Here is a 23,235-nt window from a genome sequence, read left to right as displayed (position 1 = left end):
ATAAATAAATAAAAAGAAATTTGGAAGACAGCCACCTGGCAAACCAACTGAAAGACTGTGGGATATAGGTCAAACATTAGAAGCTATTTGCCAGCACATGGTGGGAGGTCAAATGCATTCAGCCTTCAGACTACTGTCTGGTCCCACCACAGGTGGGCCCACTCCCTGCTGTTAAGGACAATGTCTACTTCTCCCTAAAGGCTTGAGGCCATCAGTCTGGTCCGCTGTAGGTGGGTTTCACACCCTATGGATAATGGTTTCTATGGAGAACCAGAGAACAGGTCAAACCTGCTCAGTGACATCCAAAAGTAAGCTGCCTCCCTGAATCTAGGATCCGCCCATCTTGTCACATGTATATCCCAAATCCCTCCCCTTCCTATTGCATGTATACCCCTAGATCGTCCCCTTCTCACCACTGTATTACCTATAGCACAACCCCTTCCTGTGACATATGTCCTTACCTGTAATTACGGGGTGTGCACACCCCCCTCCCCAAATATATAAGCCTTGGTTAACAATAAAGCCTCTCTCTCCCGGTCCTCCCCCCTCCTCCCCGGGCTCTCCCCCTGGCTTTCTCCCCTGTCCCCACTCCTCATGCCCTTCCTCTCCTGTCCTGTCCCCAGACCTGGCTGTTGAGATCATGGTCGTCCAGGAGGTGAGCATGCTACTATGAAATGTGTCTGATTTCAGTGTTTCAATCTCTCTTCTATCTCTCCTTATTCTCTATGACTTTATTATAATCTCTATATTTTTTAACCGTACAATTGCACCTATTCCGCGATTAGTTGTGGGGCGCTGGCCTTCCCCCACAGAAGACATCCATATTTGTGCCCATTCCAAAGAAAGGGGGCCAAGCAGAAGGGAAAAATTATCAAGCAATATCATTGATATCACAAGCAAGGAGAATTTTGCTGAAGATATCTAAAGCAGGGTTGTACCAATACATCCACAGGAAACTGCCCCAAATTCAAACTGGGTTCAGAAGAGGATTTAGAGAGAGGGATATCATTGCTAATATCAGATGGATCTTGGTTGAAAGCAGAGAATACTGGCCAGATGTTTTATTGTCTTTTAATGATTATGCAGAGACTGTCAAATGATGGATGGCATTGTAAAGGATGGAAATTCCACAACACGCCATTGTGCTCATGAGGAACCTATACACAGACCAAGAGACGATTGTAGGAACAGAACACGGGGCTACTGCAGGGTTTAAACTTGGGAACAGTGTATGTCAGGGTTGTATCTGTCACCTTACGATCTTTTAAAATTGTTCTTTGGGTGGAGATGTAGAGAGAAGTAGTTTTTCCCTCAACAATTCTTTCACATTTTGTTTCGTGGCACAGTCCTCACCCTGTATCAATAGTATTCCCATTTCTTCCCTGTGTTTACCATTGCTGTTCATCCTTCCCAGGGGAATTGCTGCCCTTTAGATCCAGTACAGGTGATTATTCTAAGGACCGCCCATTGTATTGTTTGCCTTATTTACGAAGAATCTGTAATTGGCTAAGAGTTGAGCTGGAGGAGAGGTTAAGTTTCCATTGCGTGCCTCTGGTTGTCTTCATTCACTCTGTGCTCTCGCGGGGAGAGACCAGTGGTTGCCCAGTTCTAGGTGACCACTCACCAGCTTTCAGAGCCCAGTCACGACTCGCCGAAGGACGCAGAACATTGTCTGTGTGGATGCGCGCGTCATGCCGATTGCCTTTGCTGTCCTCCCTGACTACGGTAATGAGCTGTGTGGTTACGGCTAAGGACTTGTCCTGACTTTGCCCCCGTTTGCTCTCATGCATGTACAAATTCACAGCACATACAAGTACATATGTAGAAACATCCTCTGCCAAGCCTATATACAGTTGTGGGTGTAGTCCCTTTGGTTTACCCATACCTGCTCATCTTGCCTGTCTGCATGTGTATCCACATAGATTAATTCATTGCCTGTGACTTCTGTGCATCTTTCTGTGACTTCCTTTGCCCTAGTGACGTGCTGATCACTCTTTTTAATTGTATATTGCCTTTCCCGTCACCCAAATTAATATAGGTCTCATCTTAAACTCGCTGCCACGGAGTTGATTCCCACTTATAATGATCCTATAGGACAGGGTAGAACTGCCCCAGGGAAATTTCTAATACTGTAACTCTTGAGAGGAGTAGAAAGCCTTGTCTTTCTCCCAAGGAGTAGCTGATGGTTTTGAACTGCTGACCTTGAAGCACTATGCCACCAGGAGTGCTAGTCATTTCCCTTTCCCTCCCCTCCCCTCCCTGGTAGCCATCAGAGAAAGGTTTTTTCTGTGTGTAAGCCTTTCTTTGGCTTTTTATCACAGTGGCCTCTTACCATTTTTGCTCTTGTGATTGACTTATTTCATTCAGCATGATGTCCTTCAGGTTCATCGTCATGATGGAGTGTTTCCTGAAGTATTCCTATTCTTTAATACTGCTGCTGTCCCATTGGGGGCATGTTTGTTCATACATTCATCTGCTGGTGGACAGTTAGGGGTTTCCATCTCTGTGCTGTGTGAATGATGCTGCAATGAGCCTGTGTGTGCACAGCTCTATTTGTGTCTTGGCTGTCATTTCTTTAGGAGATCTATCTAGTAGTTCTCACCACATTTATTCACTCTTCACGCTGAACCAGTAATCTGAGAAGCTGGGAGAGCGCAGAGATATCAGGCTTAGGCTTCAGACTACCACAATAAAGCAAGTGTCGCAATAAAAATGAACCACATTGGGGAGCGAGCAACAAGTACCAGAAGAAAATGTTCTGAAATTGATTGTAGTGATTGCACAAATCCTTTAATATGATCGAATGATTAAATCATATGATAGGTGAAGGATATGCCAATAAAACTATTTCAAAAGATGAATCACATTAATTTTTGTTTTCCAGTGCCTATAAAGTATGCTTACATGATACTGCCATGTACTAAGTGTGTAATAGCATCATGAGAAGTTTTAAATATTGTGAGAATTTCTGAATTGTTACACAGTGAGCGCCTGCTGTTGGAATAAAAATGGCGCCTACACACTTGCTCCAGGAGGAGTTGCCACAAACTTTCCATTTGCAGAAAGGGCAGTCTCTTCGCAGCACAATGAAGAAAGCAATGCAATAGAAGGACGGACGAATGCCTGAACATGAAGAAGAAGCTGGCATCAGGATTCGAGGGAGGCTCATTCAGAACCCGTGGTATGCAGATGACAAGCTCTGCTAGATCAAAATGAAGGGGACATGAAGCACTCAGGAGTGAAGATCAAAGACTATACAGCCTTCAGTCTGGACCACGCTTCCCAGTGAAGAAACAAAACGTTCTCACCACTGGACCAAACAGGGATTTCTGTTTGCTTGGCTCCACGGTCAATGCCCGTGGAAGCAGCGGTCAAGGAAGTAAAGCATGGATTTCACGGGACAAATCCACTGCCAACCCCCACACCCCCTGCAGTGTGTTCAAAACGAAGCTGTCAACGGAGGGCTCAGGTGCATCTGACTCAAGCCATGTATTTTTCCCCCCTCAATCGCCTTAAATGCATGCGAGGGCGGGGCAACGGAGCCCGCAGAGCCGGTGCCTTTGAACCGTTGTCCAAGAAGAAGGGGACACACGGCCAGAAGAAGGGACTACACCTGTCTGGGAAGAAGTAGAAGCACGATGCTCCGTGGATGGCCGGTGAGACTTTGCTTGGACATGTGATCAGGAGAAAGACACCGGGCTTGGTAAAGTCGAGGGTCCGCGGGAAAAGTGGGCTGGCCCAGCGGCTGCGGTCACGGCCAGGACTGGGGAGACGGCGCGGGGCTCGCGGGGCTCGCGGGGCTCGCGGGGCTCGCGGGGCTCGCGGGGCTCGCGGGGCTCGCGGGGCTCGCGGGGCTCGCGGGGCTCGCGGGGCTCGCGGGGCTCGCGGAGAGCCCGCCCGACTCCGAATGCGCCTGCGCGGCCCGGCTCCGGGCGGGGCACGCCCACTCCCTCCGCGTTCCGCTTCCGGGGCCGCGCCGGAGCCAGTGCGCACGCGCCCTCCGGGAGGAAGCGGCCCTCCCCCGCCGCGGCCCGCGGCTGCGTAGTGGGTGTTATTGTGACTCCAGGCCGCGGCCCCGGATGTTGTGGCAGTCGGGGGGAGATGGCGGAGCGTGAGGGGGTGGCCGCGGCCCCGGGCCCGGCTCCCGGGCCGCCTTTGAGGGGCCGCCGCCCCGTGTCAGGCTCCGGGGAGCGGGAGCAGCAGGTGGAGGCGGCGCAGCGGGCCCTGGTGCAGGTGCTGGGGCCCTACGAGCCGCTGCTGAGCCGGGTGCAGGCAGCCTTGGTGTGGGAGCGGCCGGCGCGCAGCGCCCTGTGGTGCGTGGGGCTGAACGCGGCGTTCTGGTGAGCGCGCGGGACCCTCGGAAGCCCTCCGGGCCGCGGATTCCTCGTTTCTCTCGGGCTCCATCTCGCGCCGGCTCTTTCCTGGGTCTGCCTCACCCCCTTTACGCGAGCCTACCCCCCTGGTCCCGTCACCCCCAAACCCCCCAGGGCCCTCCAGCTGCCTCTCCGCTCGCACATCTGGCAGGAGCTTCTGGGAACACCTGGAGTCGCTCGCGGGGAGCGGGGGCGAGCTGTGGTCTGGGAGACCCGCGCCCTCCTTTCTCGTCGTCCCCCCGCGGGGCGTGGAAGAGTTGTCCCCCGAGGTGGGGGCTGTGAGGTCTCGGGGATGAAGCCAGCCCGTGCGAGCGATCGCGTTGAACGGGTTCGGCGGCGTCTCGCGCAGTCGAGGGAGTTTGCGAAGTCTGAGTGTCCGTCGGAACCTCCTGGGCGGTAAACTTGAAAGGGAACGACGCGCTCTTGAAGAATGGTTAGGAATTCGTGATGGGGAAGCCAGTTAAGATGCAACTCCTGGTTGCCAGGACGCCACAGGCATTGGTAGCCCCGCTTGACAGGAGAGGAAATTGAGGCTGCCTGGTGGCGGAGGTGCGTTTCTCAGAGCGGGACACGGGCACTGTCAGTGTGCGTGGGCAGCCGGGGGGGGGGTGTTAGGCTCTGACAGCGGCACTGCTGCTCCCCCACCGTCTGCCATCCCCTGAAAGTGGACGGCTGCCTCCTTGGCATTGATCGCATCGGGGGGACTGATGGAAGGAGAGCTTCCACAGCAGAAGGAAAGAAGGCTGTCGCAGGATCCTGCGGGACAGCAGGGCCGAGTTTGTGTTTTCAGATTTGGGTTGTTGTTGTTTTTCTTTTTTTTTCGGGGGTGGGGGGTCTAAAAAGAACTTTGATCCCCATTCTTGATTTTGAAACCCCGACTTTTGTTAGCCCGTGTCTGAAAAGCTTTTCAGTCGCCCACAGCAGAACACGGAAGGTCAGGTTCCTTGCCAGGCAGACATACTTCTATCCAGGTCGTCCCTTCGCAGTTTGAAGGAACCCAGGTTAAACTGAACAGAAGCCGCTGGCGTTGGCTGCTGTCAGAAGCTGGTGGCAAGTCTGATGAGGAACATTCTCCACTGCATTCTTCTTGTGTTTTCTGGTGGGGCTTCTTCCTCGATCCCCACCCTGGTGCTTGCCTTCCTCTTGTTCCGTCAGAAACCTTCCTCAGAAGTTCCGCATTCCAGAGCATTTTCCAGAATGATCCTTTTCTCTCCTTCCTCCCATCTCTGTTCAGCCCATCCTGTTACAATTGTGTCTGATGGTGGGTTTGGTACCTCTGGGATGAAAAAGCATGTTGGTCCTCATTAAACAAGCTGGGTCTGGATCAGAAAGCAGGGCCGACTAATGTAGAACAACTTCATTAGGATTTAATTTCCTACATTGTAAAGCCAAGGATTCATGAATGCCACTCCGTTAGCTATTTTGGAGGCAAAGATGGGCCCGAGTGTGCCTGTCTGCAGAAGTTTCTGAAGCAGAAGGTGGAGGTGAGGTCTCCAAAGGAGCTGCTTTGCCAAGGGGGAAACACCTGAAAAAGGAGCTGCCCTCCCCCCGACCCTGTGGACTTCGGGTTTCCTACTCTGGTATACTGTTAAAATTGCACTCAGAACCCACTTTTGTACTTCAGGTCTTTCCCTGGATGGCTCTGGTTGCTCTGGGTGACAGGCGTTTTCCGGTAGCTTGTCTGCAGTGTGTCCCAAGCACAGCTACTCTCCTTACTTTACCATCACACTCGAAGTAGGTGGGGGAGCAATACAGCAAGATGAGGGTGTGACTCTTGAGACCCAAAAGAACCTGCTTTGGAAAGGAGGCTGTTTATGGAGAGAACTTATACTGGAGAAGGGTCCAGACTGTCTGTGGCAGTGGCTGGACCTCAGAGACCGAGGTCATCAACGGGGACACAGAGTGATTTGCTTTGGGAAGTGAGATTCCCTGGGGGCTAATTTGAAGTTTAAAATGAACCTGAAAGGCCACATTCTGGGAGTGTCATATTGAATTCAATATGGATGTTGATTCTTTACTTAGGAATGTTGAAGAGTGACTACTTAGTTCTCTGACTTAGATGCTTAGGAAAGAGCAGATCCTTGGCCGAGGATCTGCAGTCTTAAAGATGTGATTGCGCTTTCAGTATTCATTGTGAATAATAGTGCATCGTTAGCAAGTATCTTAGACATTTTGAGGTCAGAAGACAAAACAAGCAAACAGGAACTTCAGATGGAAGGCACTTTCAATGTTCTTTCTTATCCCTGAAAAGAGAGCATACCTCCCCACTCTAATATTGCAAGTCTTAACTTTTTTACCCCAGGCTTCAGGGAAAGCCTGGTACCCTAGTCAAAGGTCTTCCAGCCTAGATCACTGGTCCTGAGAGACCAACAACAGAAATGTCAGGTCTGCCCTCCCAGTAGCGTGTGTCCCAGGAGCCTCCACCCCAGCTGTGAGGGGGTGATTTGGATGCAGACTATAGTAGTGGAGAAGTGGGTCTCCTGACAGGATGCATAAAGAACAGGCGATATATGGGGAGACAGAAAGCACCTTGGGCCCGTGTGAACACCAAGCCCACCCCTTTCCAGGAGCACCTGTCCACTTTTCAACAGCCTTCTGGGTGCCCGCAGAATTGGGATTCTCTTGCGAAGTAAGATCTCTGCTGGGCCTGCTTTTACCCTCATTCTCAGTCCGTTGTTTTTAGAGTCAGGAAGGGAAATACTAGAGGGGTGCTTAGCACCTTTAAGAAAAGCCAACCGAACGAAAACCCAAGGAGCGTGATGAAGGATTCAGAGCACTTGGGATTTAGAAGGTTAGATTTGAGTGAAAGGACAATAAGCGTGCCTGAAGGAGGGGATGGCCCATGTAACGAGAGCCATGTGTCTCTTTTTAAACCCAGACAGCCAGTTTCAGATCAGATAAAATCTATTGAGCAAATACCTTCTGAAGTTTCCTCCTGTAGTGTGTGGTGGCCAAGAAAACTCCCCAAGATGTCCTGGTAGACTTTGTCTCTTTTGCCTGTTTGTTTGTATCCAGATTTATTCCCTCTCGTGGCTTTCACCTCTACATAAGTATAAGGATGGATTTATAACTATTGCCTCTGTGCTTTGTTTCTTTTAAAAAAATCATTCTATTGGGGGCTCCTACAGCTCTTAGAACAATCCGTACATTGTGTCAAGCACAGTCATACATATGTTGCCATCATCCTTTTCAAAATATTTTCTTTCTACTTGAGCTATTGGTATTAGCTCCTCACTTTTCCCCTCTCTTCCCTCCCACCCTCATTTTTGCCTGGATTTCAGTCTGTCCTAATTGCAAGGTCGGGCTCTCTCTCACAGTTTCCTGTCAGTTCTCAAGGTAGGCCATTAACAGCTAGCTGGTTTATTTTCTGGTTTTGTGCGAGCAACACCTGTCACAGTATGATGCAGATTGGTTAATTTTATCCCTCTAATTTACCAGTGACTGGCTCATAGCCAGACAGCCACAAGAAGTGCATGATAAAGGTCTTTCTGTCCTTGTAGGACAGAGTGCTTGTTCTAGAGTGCCCCAGAGACAAGCTCACTCTGTAGTCACAAAGGATTCCAGAAATAATACTTCTTTGATTAGAAACAGACACCTGATCATTAGTTCGTTTGTGGTCTTAGCAAAGTGGAACTTACTAGTGGGACCCATGGCATAGTACATGAACTTCAGAATGCTGGCAGTTGGAGGCTCTCGGGGTTTTCTCCGCTGTCTGGCTACTAAATTGATATCCCAAAGGGTGTTTTACTTAGACTGATGATTGCATTGGGCTTTAGCCCCAGACGAAGGGATGGGCAGTTTATAAAATGAACATAGAAGACAAAGTGATCAATCAATGCATTTGTCAAGTTTTAATAATTAAAAAAAAACCTTAATGGCAATGAGTAATCACTGCTTACTAGGTTTTAAAAATGATAATATTAATTCTGGGAGAGCTTTGGGAAAAATTGAGCTTTTAATACTACCGAGTAGCCTCGAGTGGATCACCTGCCTGGAAAGCAGCTTGGCAGTGGGCATTAAGGTACTTGACTAGTTACTACCTGTTCAGGGGCCGAGGGGGGATGTGGAGTGAGTATGGATTTCTTCTTGGAGTGGTGAAAACGCCCTACAATTAGATAGTGACGATGACCGCGCAAACATTGTTGATTTAAGGATTTTGAAGGGTATGTTGTATCCTATGAGAATTATATCGCAACAAAACTGTGAGAAAGTGAATACCCTTTGACCCTGTAATTCCACTAAAGCAGGTACTCACCAGAGGGGACAAAGATTAGTGTTCAGTGATAGATATTTCAGCTTTGCTTTATTACATCAAGAATTAGGAACATCAGTGGCAGGGAGGAAGGGCTAAAAATGAGGAGCTGATGCCAAGGGCTCAAGTAGAAAGCAAATGTTTTGAGAATGAGGATGGCAACAAATGCACAAATGTGCCTGACACGATGGATGGATGTAGAGATCGTGATAAGAGTTGTATGAGCCCCAATAAAATGATTAACAAAAAAAAGTAGGTGAAGGTTTCCAGGGCAGATGATCAGTTTTACGTTCAACAATTCATACACCTTTTGTTTTAGCTCACCCTTGGCTATTCCCTCCATGTGCTATCACTTGGAGTAGTAGTGTGTTGAGCTGTTAACTGTGAGGTCAACAGTTCAAAACCACTAGCCGCTCCTTGGGGAAGCTTTGAACTCCTGTGAAGGGTCACAGTCTTGGCAACTCACAGGGCAGTTCTCCTCTGTCCTGCAGGGTCGCTGGGAGTCAGGACAGACTCCATGGTCATGCGAGACTGAGCATCACTCGTGTCGCTTCTTCCCGGTTTCCTCTTTCTGCCCCTCCTCCTTTCCTGCCCCTCTGGACTTTGTCCTTGCATGAATGAGGCTCTCTGGAGCTTAAAGGATTGAGTTATTCTAACAGGTGTGTTCATGTCCAGACGTGAAGGTTGACTAAAGGCCATAGTTTGGGGTTCCCACCAGTCTCTGTCTGACCAATAAGTCTGATCTCTCTCATGCTTTTGAATTTTGTTCTACGTTTTTGTCCAGGTCCTTTTTCTTTTTTTAAACAGTTTTATTAGCACCTAATTTGCATCGCATACACTTCAGTAGTTCAATCGTTGAGTCATATCAAGGAGAATTGTACAATCATCACTATATCGATTTTAGAACCCCCCCCCCCATGGTTAAATCACCTTTAAAATGAGTTGTGCAGTCAGTCAGTCAGTCCAGTACTCCCTCCCCCGTCCCAGCTTCATTTCCCACTCCTGAAATCCTCCTCCTCTCCCTAGCACCCACTCCACTCCTGCATCCCCTGTCAGTCCCTGTGTCACTTACTGACACTGTGCATCCACCCCTCCTGCAGGTCACTGCTTTACGTTCCTCTCCCACGCTGTCCAGGTCCTTCTAGCGCGATCCTTTTCTGCGCAGTCGGTAATGAAGCTGGGCACCAGCTATTTCTTCTGGACTCAGGGTTAGGAGTGTGCCTGGTCCATTAGTGCATTGGATTGTTTTCATATACCTTTGTCTTAGATTTTCATCACTCTTCTTTCCTCTGAGTGGGAGAGACCGATAGTTGCCCCTTAGATGGCTGCTGTGTCACTACTCACCAAAGTAGGAGGTAGAACATTACCTCTTTGGACTATGTTCTGCCATTTGACCCAGGTATCTCCGTGGATCAGTGGTGCTCAACCTTCCTAATACCACAGCCCTTTAATACAGTTCCTCAGGTTGTGGTGACCTCCTCCCCCAACCATAAAATTATTTTTGTTGTTGCTTCATCACTGTTATTTTGCTACTGTTATGCATTGGACTACTCCTGTGAAAGGGTGGTTCAACCCCTCAAAGGGGTCACGACCCACAGGGTGAGAACCGCTGCCCTAGACTGGTCTGGATCTCCCAGGCTGACCACTCATCCCCTCAAGGTGTTTGGTGATGTCTAAAAACTTTCCATTGTGCCCTCCAAGCTCGACCCTACTCCCAGAAATGATTGCAGCAAAGGTAAATACAGACATCTGGTCTGTACGTACCCCTGGATTTACCTTCACTCTCCCTCCCATACCTGCTTGCCTCGTAGATCACCACTCTTGCAGGCTTAGCTTTTACCTCTTGCGACCTCTCAAAGTCTTGCCCTAAGGCCATCAGTGTTTGCCAGTTTCCCTTCCAATTGTCTGTTGCCTCCCCTTCACCCAAGTTAACACGTGTCTCCCTTCCAGCAGGTGACTTCCCCTTCCCACCTCTGGTGACCATCCCAAAGTAATTCTTCGAGTGGGAAAACTTTTTCATCATAGAAACTTCATGCAGTGTTTGTCCTTTGGCGCTTGACTAATGGCACTCACTCACGGCCAACCTGATTCCTTACGTCCCCAAGTCTCTCTACCTCCTCCTCTATCAGGGCAGATCCTCAGTGTAATATCACTTCATCTGTGAATATTTCAACACATGTTTATGAAAAACTGATGAGTCCAGACGACCTTCACCCACCCTCACCTCCCGCTTTTTCATAAGTACGTATTCTCTTTGTTTGGGTCGGAGCCAGGTGGGGTCCACATACTGTAGCGTCTTGGGCTGCTTTTGCCTGTTAGACCACGGGTTCCCCTCTTGCCCTTTTCCCCTTGTAGTTTATTTGCTGAAGAAACCTGTTTGTCCTGCACAGTTTCCCACAGGTTGTGTCCTGTGGGTCAGCAGGCTCCTCTGACTACTGGTAGCTGGGTCTAGATGTTTGGTCACGTTTAAGTTTCAACCATTTTAGGGTGTGGGGGGGGGCGGCAAAAGTACTTCATGGGTTGAAGAAACAAATGAAAATGACCAGTTGTTTGGGAATGTCTGTCTTCCATTTAGGGTGCCCAAGTGTGTCGTGGAGTCAGGGTGCATGCAAGGTTTCTCTATGGCCGCGCCCTTGCTTCCCAGTTGCCTCTGGGCCTTTTGAGTAGTGGTTGAGCGCTCAAGCCCAGCCGCCCAGTCCATTGTGACCCACAGCGGCCCTGTGTAGGCTGGCTGAGGCTGCTGGTCTTGACGGGCGCAGGTGGCCCTTCTCTTTTTAATGCCACAGAGAGTTGTATACTGCCCCCCCATCTTTAATGCTTATTTGCATTTTCTGAAAGTTCTTCAATAAAAAGGCCTACCTTTACACATCAGGGCAATGGAAGAGCATTCAGAGTAGAATTGACCCCTGCGCTCACCATGGAGTGCCGGGCAGTGGCAGCTCCACGGCGACTGCACGGGTGCGTGGCCAGGACTGCCTGGACTGTTTGCCGAGTCTGCAAAGTCTCATGTGATGGTAGTGGCTGAAAAACGTTGTGCAAGTTCGTTTCAAGTGGTTGTGTCGCTTGTGTGTTTCTCGGCCTGCAAGAGTAGACAGGACAGGACCACATTCACTCAGCCACCCTGCCACCTGTCCCCCCACCCTTTCTCCATTCCCCTGTGCCGTTTCCTTGCCCATGGCTGCAGAGTTGCTGCTAGCTGTAGTTTGTAACAGGTGGGCTTCTAGATTACCTCTGTAAAGCGGCCATGCATGAAGGCCCTCCGTCTACCCCCCCCCCCCACACCAGTTGAAATCCCTTCTGTATGTCAGGTGCCCGGGCTGAGAGCTGGAAGGACAGGAGGTGCCCACTTCCCATCTTTCATGTTTGCCAACCCCCAGGGCACAGTAACACGCGTGGTCTAGTGGGAGGAGGCACCGCCAGTGCTGTGAGGTGGTTTGTCCATTAAGTTTTTATTCACAGCTGCGAGAAGCGCCTTCCCACAGAAATGGGCTTTGACACCACACAAGCTCTCTCTTTGACGGTCCTGCCACAGCTTGCTCAAGAAAAGGACACTTAAGTAGCAGCCGCTTACCGCAGAGCCTGAAGGGGATTTAGGGACTGGGGTGGGGAGTGAGGGGGGTGAGAGGGCGGCTCTAGAGGTTGCTCACAGTGTTGACCTTCACCATTCAGGAATGCCCCCTTCATGCCGCTCTGCCAGCTCCCTGTCGCCAGCAGGATGGACTCATCACCCAGTGCCCTAAAAAGCCCTTCCTCACCAGCTGACTCCTGCCCCTCTGGTCTCGGTTTCTCTCACACTGGGCGTAGTTCTCCCTATCTGAATGCCCTCTCCTTCCCCTCACCCTTCTGCCCTGGTTTCTAACTGTTATCTCCAGACTCAGCGTTGAGATGCTCTGTTATTAACGCCCTTCTCATGGTCTTGGAGCCACACACATGTCAGGGAACACAAGCATAAGGCCCTCTTCCTGAAACCAGGCTGCTTCCTAGCTGGCTAGTAAATACGGGTTGAATGCCTGCCGGCGTGGAGAGTTTGGGATGTAACAGGCTGCTCCAAAGTTGCCCTGGGCGTGGAGAAACAGCATTCTTATTGACATTATTTGTGGAAAACCTGTTTGTTTAGAGGCTTTAACCCTCACCCTACCACTAGACTTTGTTTGTGCTTTGGGGAGGGGGCTTGCAGACAGTGCGACCCCCACCCGAGAGAGTCCTTTCAAGCACTCTGGAGGCAACAGCAGTTGTGGCCCACGCTGCGGTGGGGTGGGTGGAGACACCCGCTGCTCCCGAGCCCCTCTCCCGGGTTGCTACGTGCCCATCTGTTGGCATGAGGGGATGAGGAACTGGCTTTAGGGAGAAGATCACTAGCTGGGAGAGCTCTGGGGCTTCTTTCTGGAAGCTGCTTTCATTCTTCAGCCTCCTAAGTCAGGGCGCCTCAAACGTTTTAAACAGGGGCCAGTTCACTGTCCCGCAGACCCATTGGAGGGCTGGACTATAGTTCAAAAACAAAACAAAACTATGAACAAATTCCTATGCACACTGCACATTTCTTATTTGGAAGTAAAAAACAAATGGGGCAAAAACACCCAGCGGCCCAGATAAATGTCCCTGGCGGGCTGCATGTGGCCCGCGGGCCGTAGTTTGAGGATCCCTGTCATAAGTAATTCTAGTTTCCTTGAGTGGTGGGGTGGAGAGACTGGGTTAGGGGTGTCATCAGTGACAGGATTTCTACATTCTCCTTGTACCATTCCTCATTCTTTGCACTGTTTAAAAACATTATTTAAAACCATTATGTAGGTAGCATGAATTCATAGTGTGTATATTCACATATATGCAAATGCTGTGTTGTTTCCTTTTAATGTAATAGGAATTGTCCTGTTGCTATTGTTCCATGATTACACCAGACCGTGCATGAGGTCAGGTATGGAGAAGAGGTCATTGCAAAGTGGTCATTTATAATGGACCCTTGACCGTCCTCCTCAGTTAATCTATTGCTATGGTCATAGCTTGTGTCCGATGTGCCCTTAGTGGCCAGGATTCCCCAGCTGTTCATAAATGTCTCGGTAAGGTTGGCTCTTTGAATGACAAGGACTAACTTTCAGGTGCAGCTTCAATATTTTCTCTGTGACCTTGGCCAAGTCATTTTACTTACTTGGGTCTCAGTTCCTAAAGGGATTCACCTGACTGAGGTGAACGCTCTTATCAATTTGTCACCTTTCATTAGGGGCCTTACAATTGGCCAACAGATTTGTATTTTCATCCTACCAGCTTAGAAAGGATGAATTTCTCCAAAATTGGTAGAATTGCAGGCTGTAGAGATGACAAGGGGTTGTACGAGAGTATTTGGTTTAGCTCATTGGCTGTACAGAAGCAAGTGATTGCTCTGCCCGATAGGTAAGGTAGCTGAGATCCAGACAGCATAAGTGATTTACCCGAGGTGGCCCTTCGGGTTGGTGTTGGCACAAACCCAGTCTTCCAGCCACTTCCCCCAGGGCCTGCATGCACCTGTGATCTTGACGGAGATGGGCCTCACCGGCTGCCTTCTGCCCCCCCCCCCCCCTGTAGGTGTTTTGCGCTGGCGCCCCTGCGCCCTGTGTTTTTGCTTGCGTTCAGCTCGATGGTCGTCGTGTGCACAGATCAGTGGAGGAGCAAGATCTGGCCTGAAATGAAAGGTGAGTTAGATAGCATGGAAAACACTGCACTGGAACGGGCCTTTCTTGTCGTTTTCAGTTTTCGTTTGGGGGGCTTTTGAGAGGGCATGTGGCGGCGGCGTGTGTCTTCTGATGTCTGCGTCAGTGGCTTCAGGAGAGGCTTGGACAGCTTGCGTGCGGTTCCTGAGCATTGGGATCCCCACCGCCCCAGGGTTGTTAAGCTTAAGAAGTCTATGTCCACCCCTGGAGTCGGCCTGCCCTTGTAGAGCAGGAACAGACCCACGAAGGAGCGCTCAGGCTTGTTTTTTGTAATCCTCCTCATTGAATGATAGGTAGTTAAAGAAAGTGCTAAGGAGCCCTGGTGGTGCATTGGTTAAAGCACAACTTGACAACCAAAAGGTTGGCAGTTCAAGCTCACCTGCCGCTCCCTCGGAGACAGCTGGGAAGCGTGCTTTTGTAAAGATGACAGCCCACTCACCCCCATGAGGCCTCTGCTTTATTCTGCAAGTCAGAATCGCCAACGCCATAGCAACGGGTTTTGTTGTTTGCTTTCTATAAAGTACTGTCTCTTTAGTGAGACTGAGTCAGTTTATTTCAGGAATCTTTAAGCATTTCTTATTTGCAAAGCAGTAAGCTAACATTGTCACATATAAGATTTGGTTCTATAAGATATGGGTCATACTTTGTGTTTAGGCAATAATGCATAAACCACAAAACCATGACCCTTGAGTCAATTCTGACTCACAGTGACCATACATCAGGTTTCCAAGGCGGTAAATGTCAGGAGCAGACAGTCTCGTGTTCTTCTGCTGAGCAGCTGATGGGTTTGAACTGCTGACCCTATGGTTAGCAGCCTAGTACCTAATAATACGTACATACTTAGAAGAAGAGTTAAATGACAATTACTGAACAGTCCCAGAGGTCAGTATATTTGTAGTGTATTTGGGGGCCCTGCCACAAGCCTTGAAAAAGCAAAAGATAGGAGAGAAAAGAGTAGCTTTTCTAGAGGGGCCAAGAACTTCGTGAGTCTGAGAAGGGGCAGCCTGCAGTGCACCGCTTGGGAGCAGGGACTTCTCATGTTGGCTGGAGTGAAGAGTTCATTGACGGGAATGCCGGGGAAATCAAATGGAAGGTTCACTGGAATTAGGTTTTCATAAAGCCTTAAAGTGAGGGCAAAAAGTTTAGACTTATCCTATAAGCAGTGGGTGATTTTCTCAGACATTAGCACTGAGGAGCCCTGGCAGGGTCACAGCTGCGTCTACACGAGCAGTAGAGTGCGGCGCGCCCTGGGAAAGAGCTGCTTGGAGCGTGGAAGGCTGTGGGACAGGAAGACACAACGAGACTGGTCAGCAGCGGCTGTGGGGTTGGAAGCATAGGCATAAAAGCCGGCCTTGAGGTCCCCAAGCTAGGATGGTGGGAGAACGGCTTCACAGTTATTACCAGGTGTGGGCAGAGTGAGACAGGGGAGTTGGTTTGGGTTCAGGTGAAATTGGCCACTGGATGACGGTTTTAGCCAGGTGAACGCTGAAGTGTTGGCAGGCTACTCAAACCAGGGCATCCGACTTGAAGACCTTCCCACCCTGTTTTGTGCGGGGCGTTCAAGGAGGCTTGTAGTGCCCAGCCCGACGGAGGCTGGGGAGTGCGTCCCTCAGGGTGGGTCTGGGCCGCTGGACTGGAGGCCACACTGACACACTGGGGGGGGGGGTCGGGTCGCTTTCCCTTCTCCTTCCCTTTGGCTCTTCGCTGTTAGGATTAGAAGGGGGTTATGGCCCACCAGCCCCTCCCTGGAGAGCTGAGCAGGCAGTGCCCTGACTCCTGCAGTGCAGTGCGGTGTCTCCTTTCATTGGCTGCTACAGATGTTCTCTTCCCAACCCCATTAAAGCGAGAGCTGCCAGACCAACAAACAGCCTGTTAGGCTGTCATTCTCCCGTGTAGTTTTCCTACCAACTAATGCTGGTGTTTGTTTTAATGTTGTAGTGCCAAGACCCGGCGCCTTAGACAACGAAAGGTATGAAACACTAATTAAATCCCTTGTTGTTTCTCTGAATGATTCTTTTGTTGTGATATGCTGTTGCCATGTTGATCACCCCCATGTTCTGGACACACATGTAAGCTGAGAACTGTAGGCCTAGTGTGTTCCAACTCCTCATTTCAGGGAGCCCCTAAAGTTCAGGCAGCTATACGTGGAGATGGCTCTCGCCCTTTGACCTTGACCAGAGAGGTTTCTGAAAAAGTAGTACTACAGTGCCCCAGAACCTGGCTGGCCAAGGCCCTATGAAAACGTGGAGGTAGTGAACTTGGGCTTCACCACTAGGGCATGGCATGTGTTCTGTGCCTTCTGTGGCTTACAGCTAGCTCCCTGCGGTCATTTCTCAGTCCATCCAGGGCTCTCTCTGCTGTGTGTCTGCGTTCTTGCTCGTCTCTCCGAGGGGCAAAGCCCCACTGCTCCTCCCCCTCAGCAGCAGGGTGACCCAGCTTTGTTTGGATCCCTGGTTGCAATCTCGGAGGATTGCCTCAGTCTCCACGCAGGGAAGATGTGGTTCCCAAGTATAGAGGGCCTCTGAGCTGGTAGCAGGCTCACCCATGCAGCTCAGGGCAAGTGCTCTCTGGGGAGAGCTGTCCGCACATGCTGGCCCTCCTCGCCCCTAGATTCAAGTTTCAACCTGCCTGCGAGCCAAGACAGAAGCCCTGCTTCACCCCCAGAGTGCCTGGCACAGCCCAGTCCCAAGCTGAGCCCAGAAGTTGCTGCTGCCCCCACAGCACAATGGGGGCGCGCCAGCCACCTTTCACAGCTGCCCTCTCTCTCCTGTAGCTGGGGCTTTGTGCACCCTCGGCTGCTCAGCGTGCCCGAGCTCTGCCACCACCTGGCTGGAGTCTGGGTTAGTGGGACCGTTTTCATAAGGAATCTTTTGCTTTTCAAAAAGCAAAACCCAGGAAAGGTAAGACTCTTCCCTTCTGCACTTTCGCCTCAGTTCACTGCACACTGACCTGAGACAGCCCCTTTGCAGACATGTCCTCATGCAAGGACTTGAGGCCAGCACTGTCTTTAGGGGCAGGGGGAAGCTGTAGGAGGGGCTGCTGGCAGCCCTGGGCTAGGGCAGCGGCTTGGGAAAGGCTTTCTTGCGCTGAGGTGGAAGAAAGCGGCCTTGTTTGTGTGCAGTGCATCATTTTGAACATGTGGGCAGGTCGTTGGGTTTTCGTTTGATTTTTTTTCTTTCACTTTGACTTAAAAAAAAGCAACCAAAACCCCACTGCCATCACCTGCTTTTGGGGAGTGTTTTTGTCTGCCCCCTCCTCAGCCATTCGTTGCCCAGTCTGAAAGGTGAAGCCCCCTGGGGTCAGCCGCACCCAATGGCTGAGTGGAAATGGAAGCTGTGTCTGCCGTCCTGACGTGTTCGTGTTTGCCTCCTAAAGAATCATTTCCGCCAGCTCTCCACTGCTGGGTCCCTGCCCCACCCCACCCCTCTCCTTGGGCTACAGTACTTAATTCTGTTTCCTGGCTCCCCAGTTCTGTTTGCTGAGCTGTGGGGTGCTGACCTTTCTAGCTGTCCTGGGCCACTACATCCCTGGGCTCCTGCTGTCCTACTTAATGTGTAAGTACAGCTCGCACCTCCCCCGCTGCACCACACCACACCACACCACACCGGCCTCCCTTTTCCATCCCCAGCTAACTCTCATGAGGGGGAGGGGGCTTGTACATGTGGTTCTCCAGGAAAATTACCTCTGTGGTCCTTCTAGGATCTGTGTATGTATAATGTCATGAGATACCTTCTCCCTCCTTCCAGGCTCCCCACGTATAGTCTTTCGTCTACCAAGTCAGGTCACAAACTGGGCGGGTGGGGGGGCTTGTTAGGCTCTGGCTTGTAATTTTGCCTCTGTGTAAGGAGGGACTTCAGAGTTGGGGCATTCTATAACCACAGACATGACTTCAGGGGTTCCTCTGCTTTTCTCTGGAGCACCCCCCGCCCCCAGCACATTGTTGGAAAATGGAGTTTCTTCCTGTTAGCTCTGCTCAGTTGGGGCAGGAAGAGCTAAGTGGTAGTACATCAGGACCTCACACGGTTTCCAGTGTGCTCCTGAGCCATTTTTACCATTTGGACTCACTAGTGGCTCGGTGACAGCGAGCACAGCCATACACAGCTGACTGCGCTCCTTGGGTCCTGCCTGGAGCCCGTGGGCAGCAGGTGGCTGCTCTGCTGTGCCCAGTGCTAGGCCCCATAGGTGGCTGCAGAAGTCCCTGCTCTCATAACCACCTAGTGAGATGGGGGCAGGGGAGGCAGAGGTAAGCAGGCACTCCCACGCTAAGTGCCCAAGTCCATGGCAGAGGGCCAGTTAGGACTGCGTCACGTCGCCCATCACCATCGTCACTCTCTCCCGCTCTCTCAGTTGTCGCCATCATGATGTGGCCCCTGGCTGTGTATCACCGCCTGTGGGACCGAGCCTCCCTGCGGCTGAAGCCAGCTCTGCAGCGGCTGGACTTCAGTGTGCGCGGCTACATGCTGGCCAGGCAGCGAGAGAGACAGCGTGAGTGCCACGGCCAGGCCGGCTGCCCCTGGGGAGTTTGGGGAAGAGGTGGAGAACTGTGGGTCCCACATGGGCCCTTGCACGGAGGAGACGGCAGGGGTGGGGGTAGTTGGTGTAAGGTCAGGACTTGAAGGTGAGCCTGACACTCTTCCGGGAAAACCTGTATAGGCTGAGCCATTTTTCCTATTTGGAATTCTAGACCCTTTGGGCAAATCTGAGACAAATTCTCCAACCTAAGTAAGAGGCAGCTAGTGAACACGCTTCCCCCCCCCCCCCCAATCCCTTAACTAGCTGCTGTGTATGTAGCTCTGGCTGGCCCTGTGCCCAGCTGGCTGCCCGACACACGTCTTCCTTAATGTCTCTGGGCAGCTTGAGCCGAAGGTGAGGTTACCTGCCTTGTACAGGTGAAGACTTTGCTGCTCACTGCTGGCCAGTGGCAGCGCAGGTCTTTCTCGGCTTCTAAGCCAGGCCTCTCTTCCCTATGGAAAGCTGTCCTCCCAAAGTGAGTAGAACCAGCCAGCTCAGAGCCCAGAGGGCCATCCAACACATGAAGACTAGGTTGGGCGTCTCATTAAGCCCTGGTCTTCAGGGAAACCTGCAAGTGGTCATCAACACTCAGCCGCCCCGGGCCAGCCAGCGGGATGGCTTCAGACCTCTAGTGCCTGCTTTAGCCATGAGGGACATCTCTGCAGGCCCTCCCAGGACAGTGCTCAGGTGCCACGGGGACACTGGGTCTGCCAGAGCAGATCCGGAGAGCTGCTGGCAAGCGTGGTCCTCAACTGACCAGAACAGAAATGGTGGGGTGGGGGTGGCTGGACGGGAGGGCGCTGGGAGAGAGCTCTTTCTTCCTCATGCTATCAGCTCCCCTGGGCACTCAGCTCAGCAGTCCTGCCTGCCGGCAGACACCAACCTTGCGACCTAGGCTTAGGGCCATATTGACAGTGGTTTTTCCTCTGCGGTCTCCCTCCAAGGATCCAGTCTAGTCTTTTGTTCTTTCTACATAGTGCGCCGCAGAGCCCTGCACCCAGAACGCGCCCTGGACAAGCACAGTGACAGTGAGGAGGAGGAACTCGCTGCCTTCTGTCCTCAGGTAGCTGGCTTGAGCCCCCTGAGTCACCTGGCAGATGACATTTGGGCGGGAAGTAGCGTCTTGAGCCCACGGGGGGCTCTCTAAGGCTCCAGGGGGCTTCACCCAGTGCATGCATGGGAAACAGCATTGGAAGATGATGACATTTCCCACAAGCGTCCAGAGGCCCCTTTCTCGTGTTGGAGCTTTGTCCCTAGGCCTGCAGCTGAGCCTGGTAGCCAGCACACGCTCTTCCATGCCTCCTGTTAGCCCCAACATACAGCTGGGGACAGCTTTTGCCTATCCCTGACCATTCGTGGGTCTGGACAGTGGGTGTAACCTCTGGCCAGCTGGAAAGAGTATATTCCCTGGACCAATTCTTTGCTGAAGAGAAAGTGGCTAGTTGATGCCCAGACTGCTCTTTCCAGTGCCCCAGAAAGGATGAGTTCAAGGTGTTTCCTTACGGAGCTGCCTAAAAGGGGTCACGGTTTAGACTACAGTCCCATCCATGCCTTTCGTGAAGTTGGGCCTGGGACGGCATGTCACCCCCTCCAGCTTGTCCATCTTCTCTCGTCCTAAGCTCGATGACTCTGCTGTTGCCAGGGAGCTGGCCATCACGGACTCTGAGCACTCCGACACAGAGGTCTCCGGTACCGACAACGGCACCTTCAATCTCTCCAGGGGCCAAACGCCTCTCACAGAAGGCTCTGAAGGTAAGCGCGCCGTGGCCCCAAGTTGATCATGCTGCTCCCCAGTTTCCCCTGGCTGGGGGAGGGGGCGGTGCTGCGCCTGCTGCCCCTGTTTGCTGAGCTGTGGGTCGGGAAACGGAGTAGGCGTGGGGGTGCCTCCAGCCGTGGTGACACTGCTGTTTTCCTTAACAGCCTCCGCATGGGTTGTAGTGGGGCAGAGGAGGGCACTCAGCCAGTGCAGACCACAGCTATGCCAGAGTCCATGAGGGAAAGGGAGACGGTCCCACCTCCGAATCTCTGGAAGGAAAACCTGGGACTGGGGGCTGGGGCACCGGAGAGCTGGGCAGCCACCATTCCTCACACCCATCTCTCCACGTCCCCAGACCTGGACGGCCACAGTGACCCAGAGGAGTCCTTCGCCCGAGACCTTCCAGACTTCCCTTCCATTAATGTGGACCCTGCGGGCCTGGATGACGACGATGACACCAGCATTGGGCTGCCCAGCTTAACGCACCGCTCCCCCGCAGGGGCCGAGGAGCTCCAGGCCCCACCTGCCAGCCAGGATGAGGCCGTGCTGCCAGCACTCCTGCTTGGGGCCCTGCCTGCAGGGTCCAACCTCACCAGCAACCTTGCCAGCCTGGTCTCCCAGGGCATGATCCAGCTGGCCCTATCTGGGGCCTCACAGCCAGGTCCCTCCAACCCTGCTCCCCGAAGAGCCACGAGAGGCTTCGTCCGGGCCCCCAGTTTAGACCTGGACACAGATGCTGAGGGAGATGACTTTGAACTTCTTGACCAGTCGGAGCTGAATCAGCTGGACCCTGCCAGTTCCAGGAGCCACTGAGGCAGGGACTCTTTTAGGGGAGGGGAACACTGTGGTTTACTTTTCCCTCACCCCACTCCATCCCATTGTAGGTGAAGGGGCAAGGGAAGCACTCAGATGCCACCCCGGAATATCCTGTGTGTGCTGGGCAGCCGATGCTCTGAAGTCTGCTTAGAGAGGACCCCCTGCCCTGCTGCCCACTGGGCTCCTGCGAACTCTGCCACTGACAGGAGCCACAGCGCTCCCCCAGGGAGGCCTCTCTGCCAGGGCAACAAAGTAGCCAGGGGCGTTGGTCCCTTTGAAGGGAGATGCCGTTTCCCTCCCAACATGGGTGCTCGGGTCCTCACTGAGCCAAGAGCCATCTCTCCCTCTGTGCGTCACCTCCCTAAAGTCTCCCAAGTCAGGCAGCAGCCAGGAGGGTCTCCATCTGTCAGTAAACCATGTTTGGTTGGGACTTTCTCCAAGCAAGCTTGTCCTCGGGTTATGCACAGGCCTGCCTTCCCACCCCCATTTCTAGAGACCTGACCTGCAATCCTCCAGAATGATGCTTGTGAAACTTCTGAAATGTGAACCTGATGTGGGGCTAGGCCTCTTCTACAGCCCTGAGCTGGAGCCAGCAGGCCTCAAGGGTCAGGGAGGGCTTCTCCAGCCTCTGGAGTGGCCTGCATGTCTTTGGTGCTGTGAACCCCTGGCTCCATCTGACCATCCACCCGAGCAACACGCCAAGCAATAGCAGATTCGTTTCTATGCCCCTCTCTGCCCTGCTCCTCCTCTGGAGAAGTAACAACTCCATGGGGGCTGACAAAGTAGCACTTTACAAACAACGGCCCAGTGGCATTCATGCCAGGGGCTGCCAGCTCTCCTACCAGCTCTTCTTCCTGGTCAGCTCCTCCACCATTTTTCCTTTCAGCGCCTCCCTGTCTGGGCAGCACTGCCTGGATGGAGGAGCCCAGTTTGCAAAAAGGTGTCCCTAATCGGCGGAGATCCCAGTGAGGGGCACCTGTGAAATCATGTGAGACCGACCCTGAAATGGCCATTGATGCTGGGTCCGTGCCTGCCCACCGCCCCTCTGCCTCCCCATTCAGAGCTGAAACCAAACTCCTCCCCTCTCCCCTCTGCAAATCAGCCCTTTGCCAATCCTCAGGGACCACTCCCCAGCGTCCCCAGACCTGGGTGAGGGATGTTGGGCAGAGCCCGTTTTCATGTGCTGCAAGTGGGGGTGTGCTAACATGCTTGCTCTTTCTTGTTGGAAAGGTACAGAAGCTGGGGGTGGGGGGGGGTGGGGTGGGGTGGCAGGGAGAAGGGAGAAGAGCTAGATGCCTGATGCATAGTTGCTTACACTTGTGTTAGGGAGGGGTAAGGGCAGTCCCCTGCTTTAAGGTCCTCAGGTTTGGGCCACCTCTCAGACAGAGCCCAGGTGTCTTACAGGTGAGCTCTGACATGGAACATAAAAAGGCATGGGAAAGGAGTGGGACTTGGTAAGTCTGCATGTGTGTAGTCAGGTCGGGGAGCTGTCGGAAAGAGGGAGGTAAGGAAGGAGTGTAACATCCTTGGAAGGTGTGTCTTGTACCCGGGGACCTTCTCGGAATCTCCTTAGCCCTCCACTGTGAACTGGGGGTGGGGGTTGCTGGGGAATAAATCTTGTGAGAGCTACCTGTAAAGAGACGTGTTGGTGTCCTGCCCTTCCTAAGTCTCTTGTTAATCAGAGATCTCAGAAATGGGACCCACCTGCCGGCCTGTCTGGAGAGAACAGTCATCGCTGTATGAGGCCACTTCCCCTACCTGGGAGAGCCCAGCTAGACATGTGCACAACTGCCACTCTGCCCAAGCATCTAGCCTGCAGTTCCACCATTTCTCATTCTGCATACC

The 23,235-nt window shown here is 52.2% G+C and overlaps 1 protein-coding gene across 2 annotated transcripts; it reads left to right on the top strand.

Annotated features, from left to right (window-relative positions):
• Positions 1-4,030: 4,030 nt before the first annotated feature.
• RETREG3 (reticulophagy regulator family member 3) lies at positions 4,031-23,047 on the top strand. Of its 2 annotated transcripts, none has more exons than XM_075561858.1 (9): positions 4,031-4,313; positions 14,182-14,288; positions 16,245-16,275; positions 17,080-17,206; positions 17,776-17,860; positions 18,654-18,791; positions 19,796-19,881; positions 20,438-20,570; positions 20,930-23,047. In XM_075561858.1, exons 1-9 carry the CDS (start codon positions 4,102-4,104, stop codon positions 21,385-21,387), a joined length of 1,377 nt encoding a protein of 458 aa, XP_075417973.1. In that variant the 5' UTR covers positions 4,031-4,101; the 3' UTR covers positions 21,388-23,047. The 2 variants fall into 2 exon arrangements, with proteins under 2 accessions (XP_075417973.1, XP_075417972.1); XM_075561857.1 differs by having other exon boundaries at positions 4,031-4,340; positions 20,930-23,046.
• Positions 23,048-23,235: the final 188 nt, after the last annotated feature.

The sequence above is a fragment of the Tenrec ecaudatus genome, chromosome 10, assembly GCF_050624435.1.
Source record: "Tenrec ecaudatus isolate mTenEca1 chromosome 10, mTenEca1.hap1, whole genome shotgun sequence".
In the NCBI taxonomy this organism is placed as follows: Eukaryota; Metazoa; Chordata; class Mammalia; order Afrosoricida; family Tenrecidae; genus Tenrec; species Tenrec ecaudatus.
Note: the sequence above shows the minus strand (reverse complement) of the source record. Positions and strands in the feature narration are given on the sequence as shown.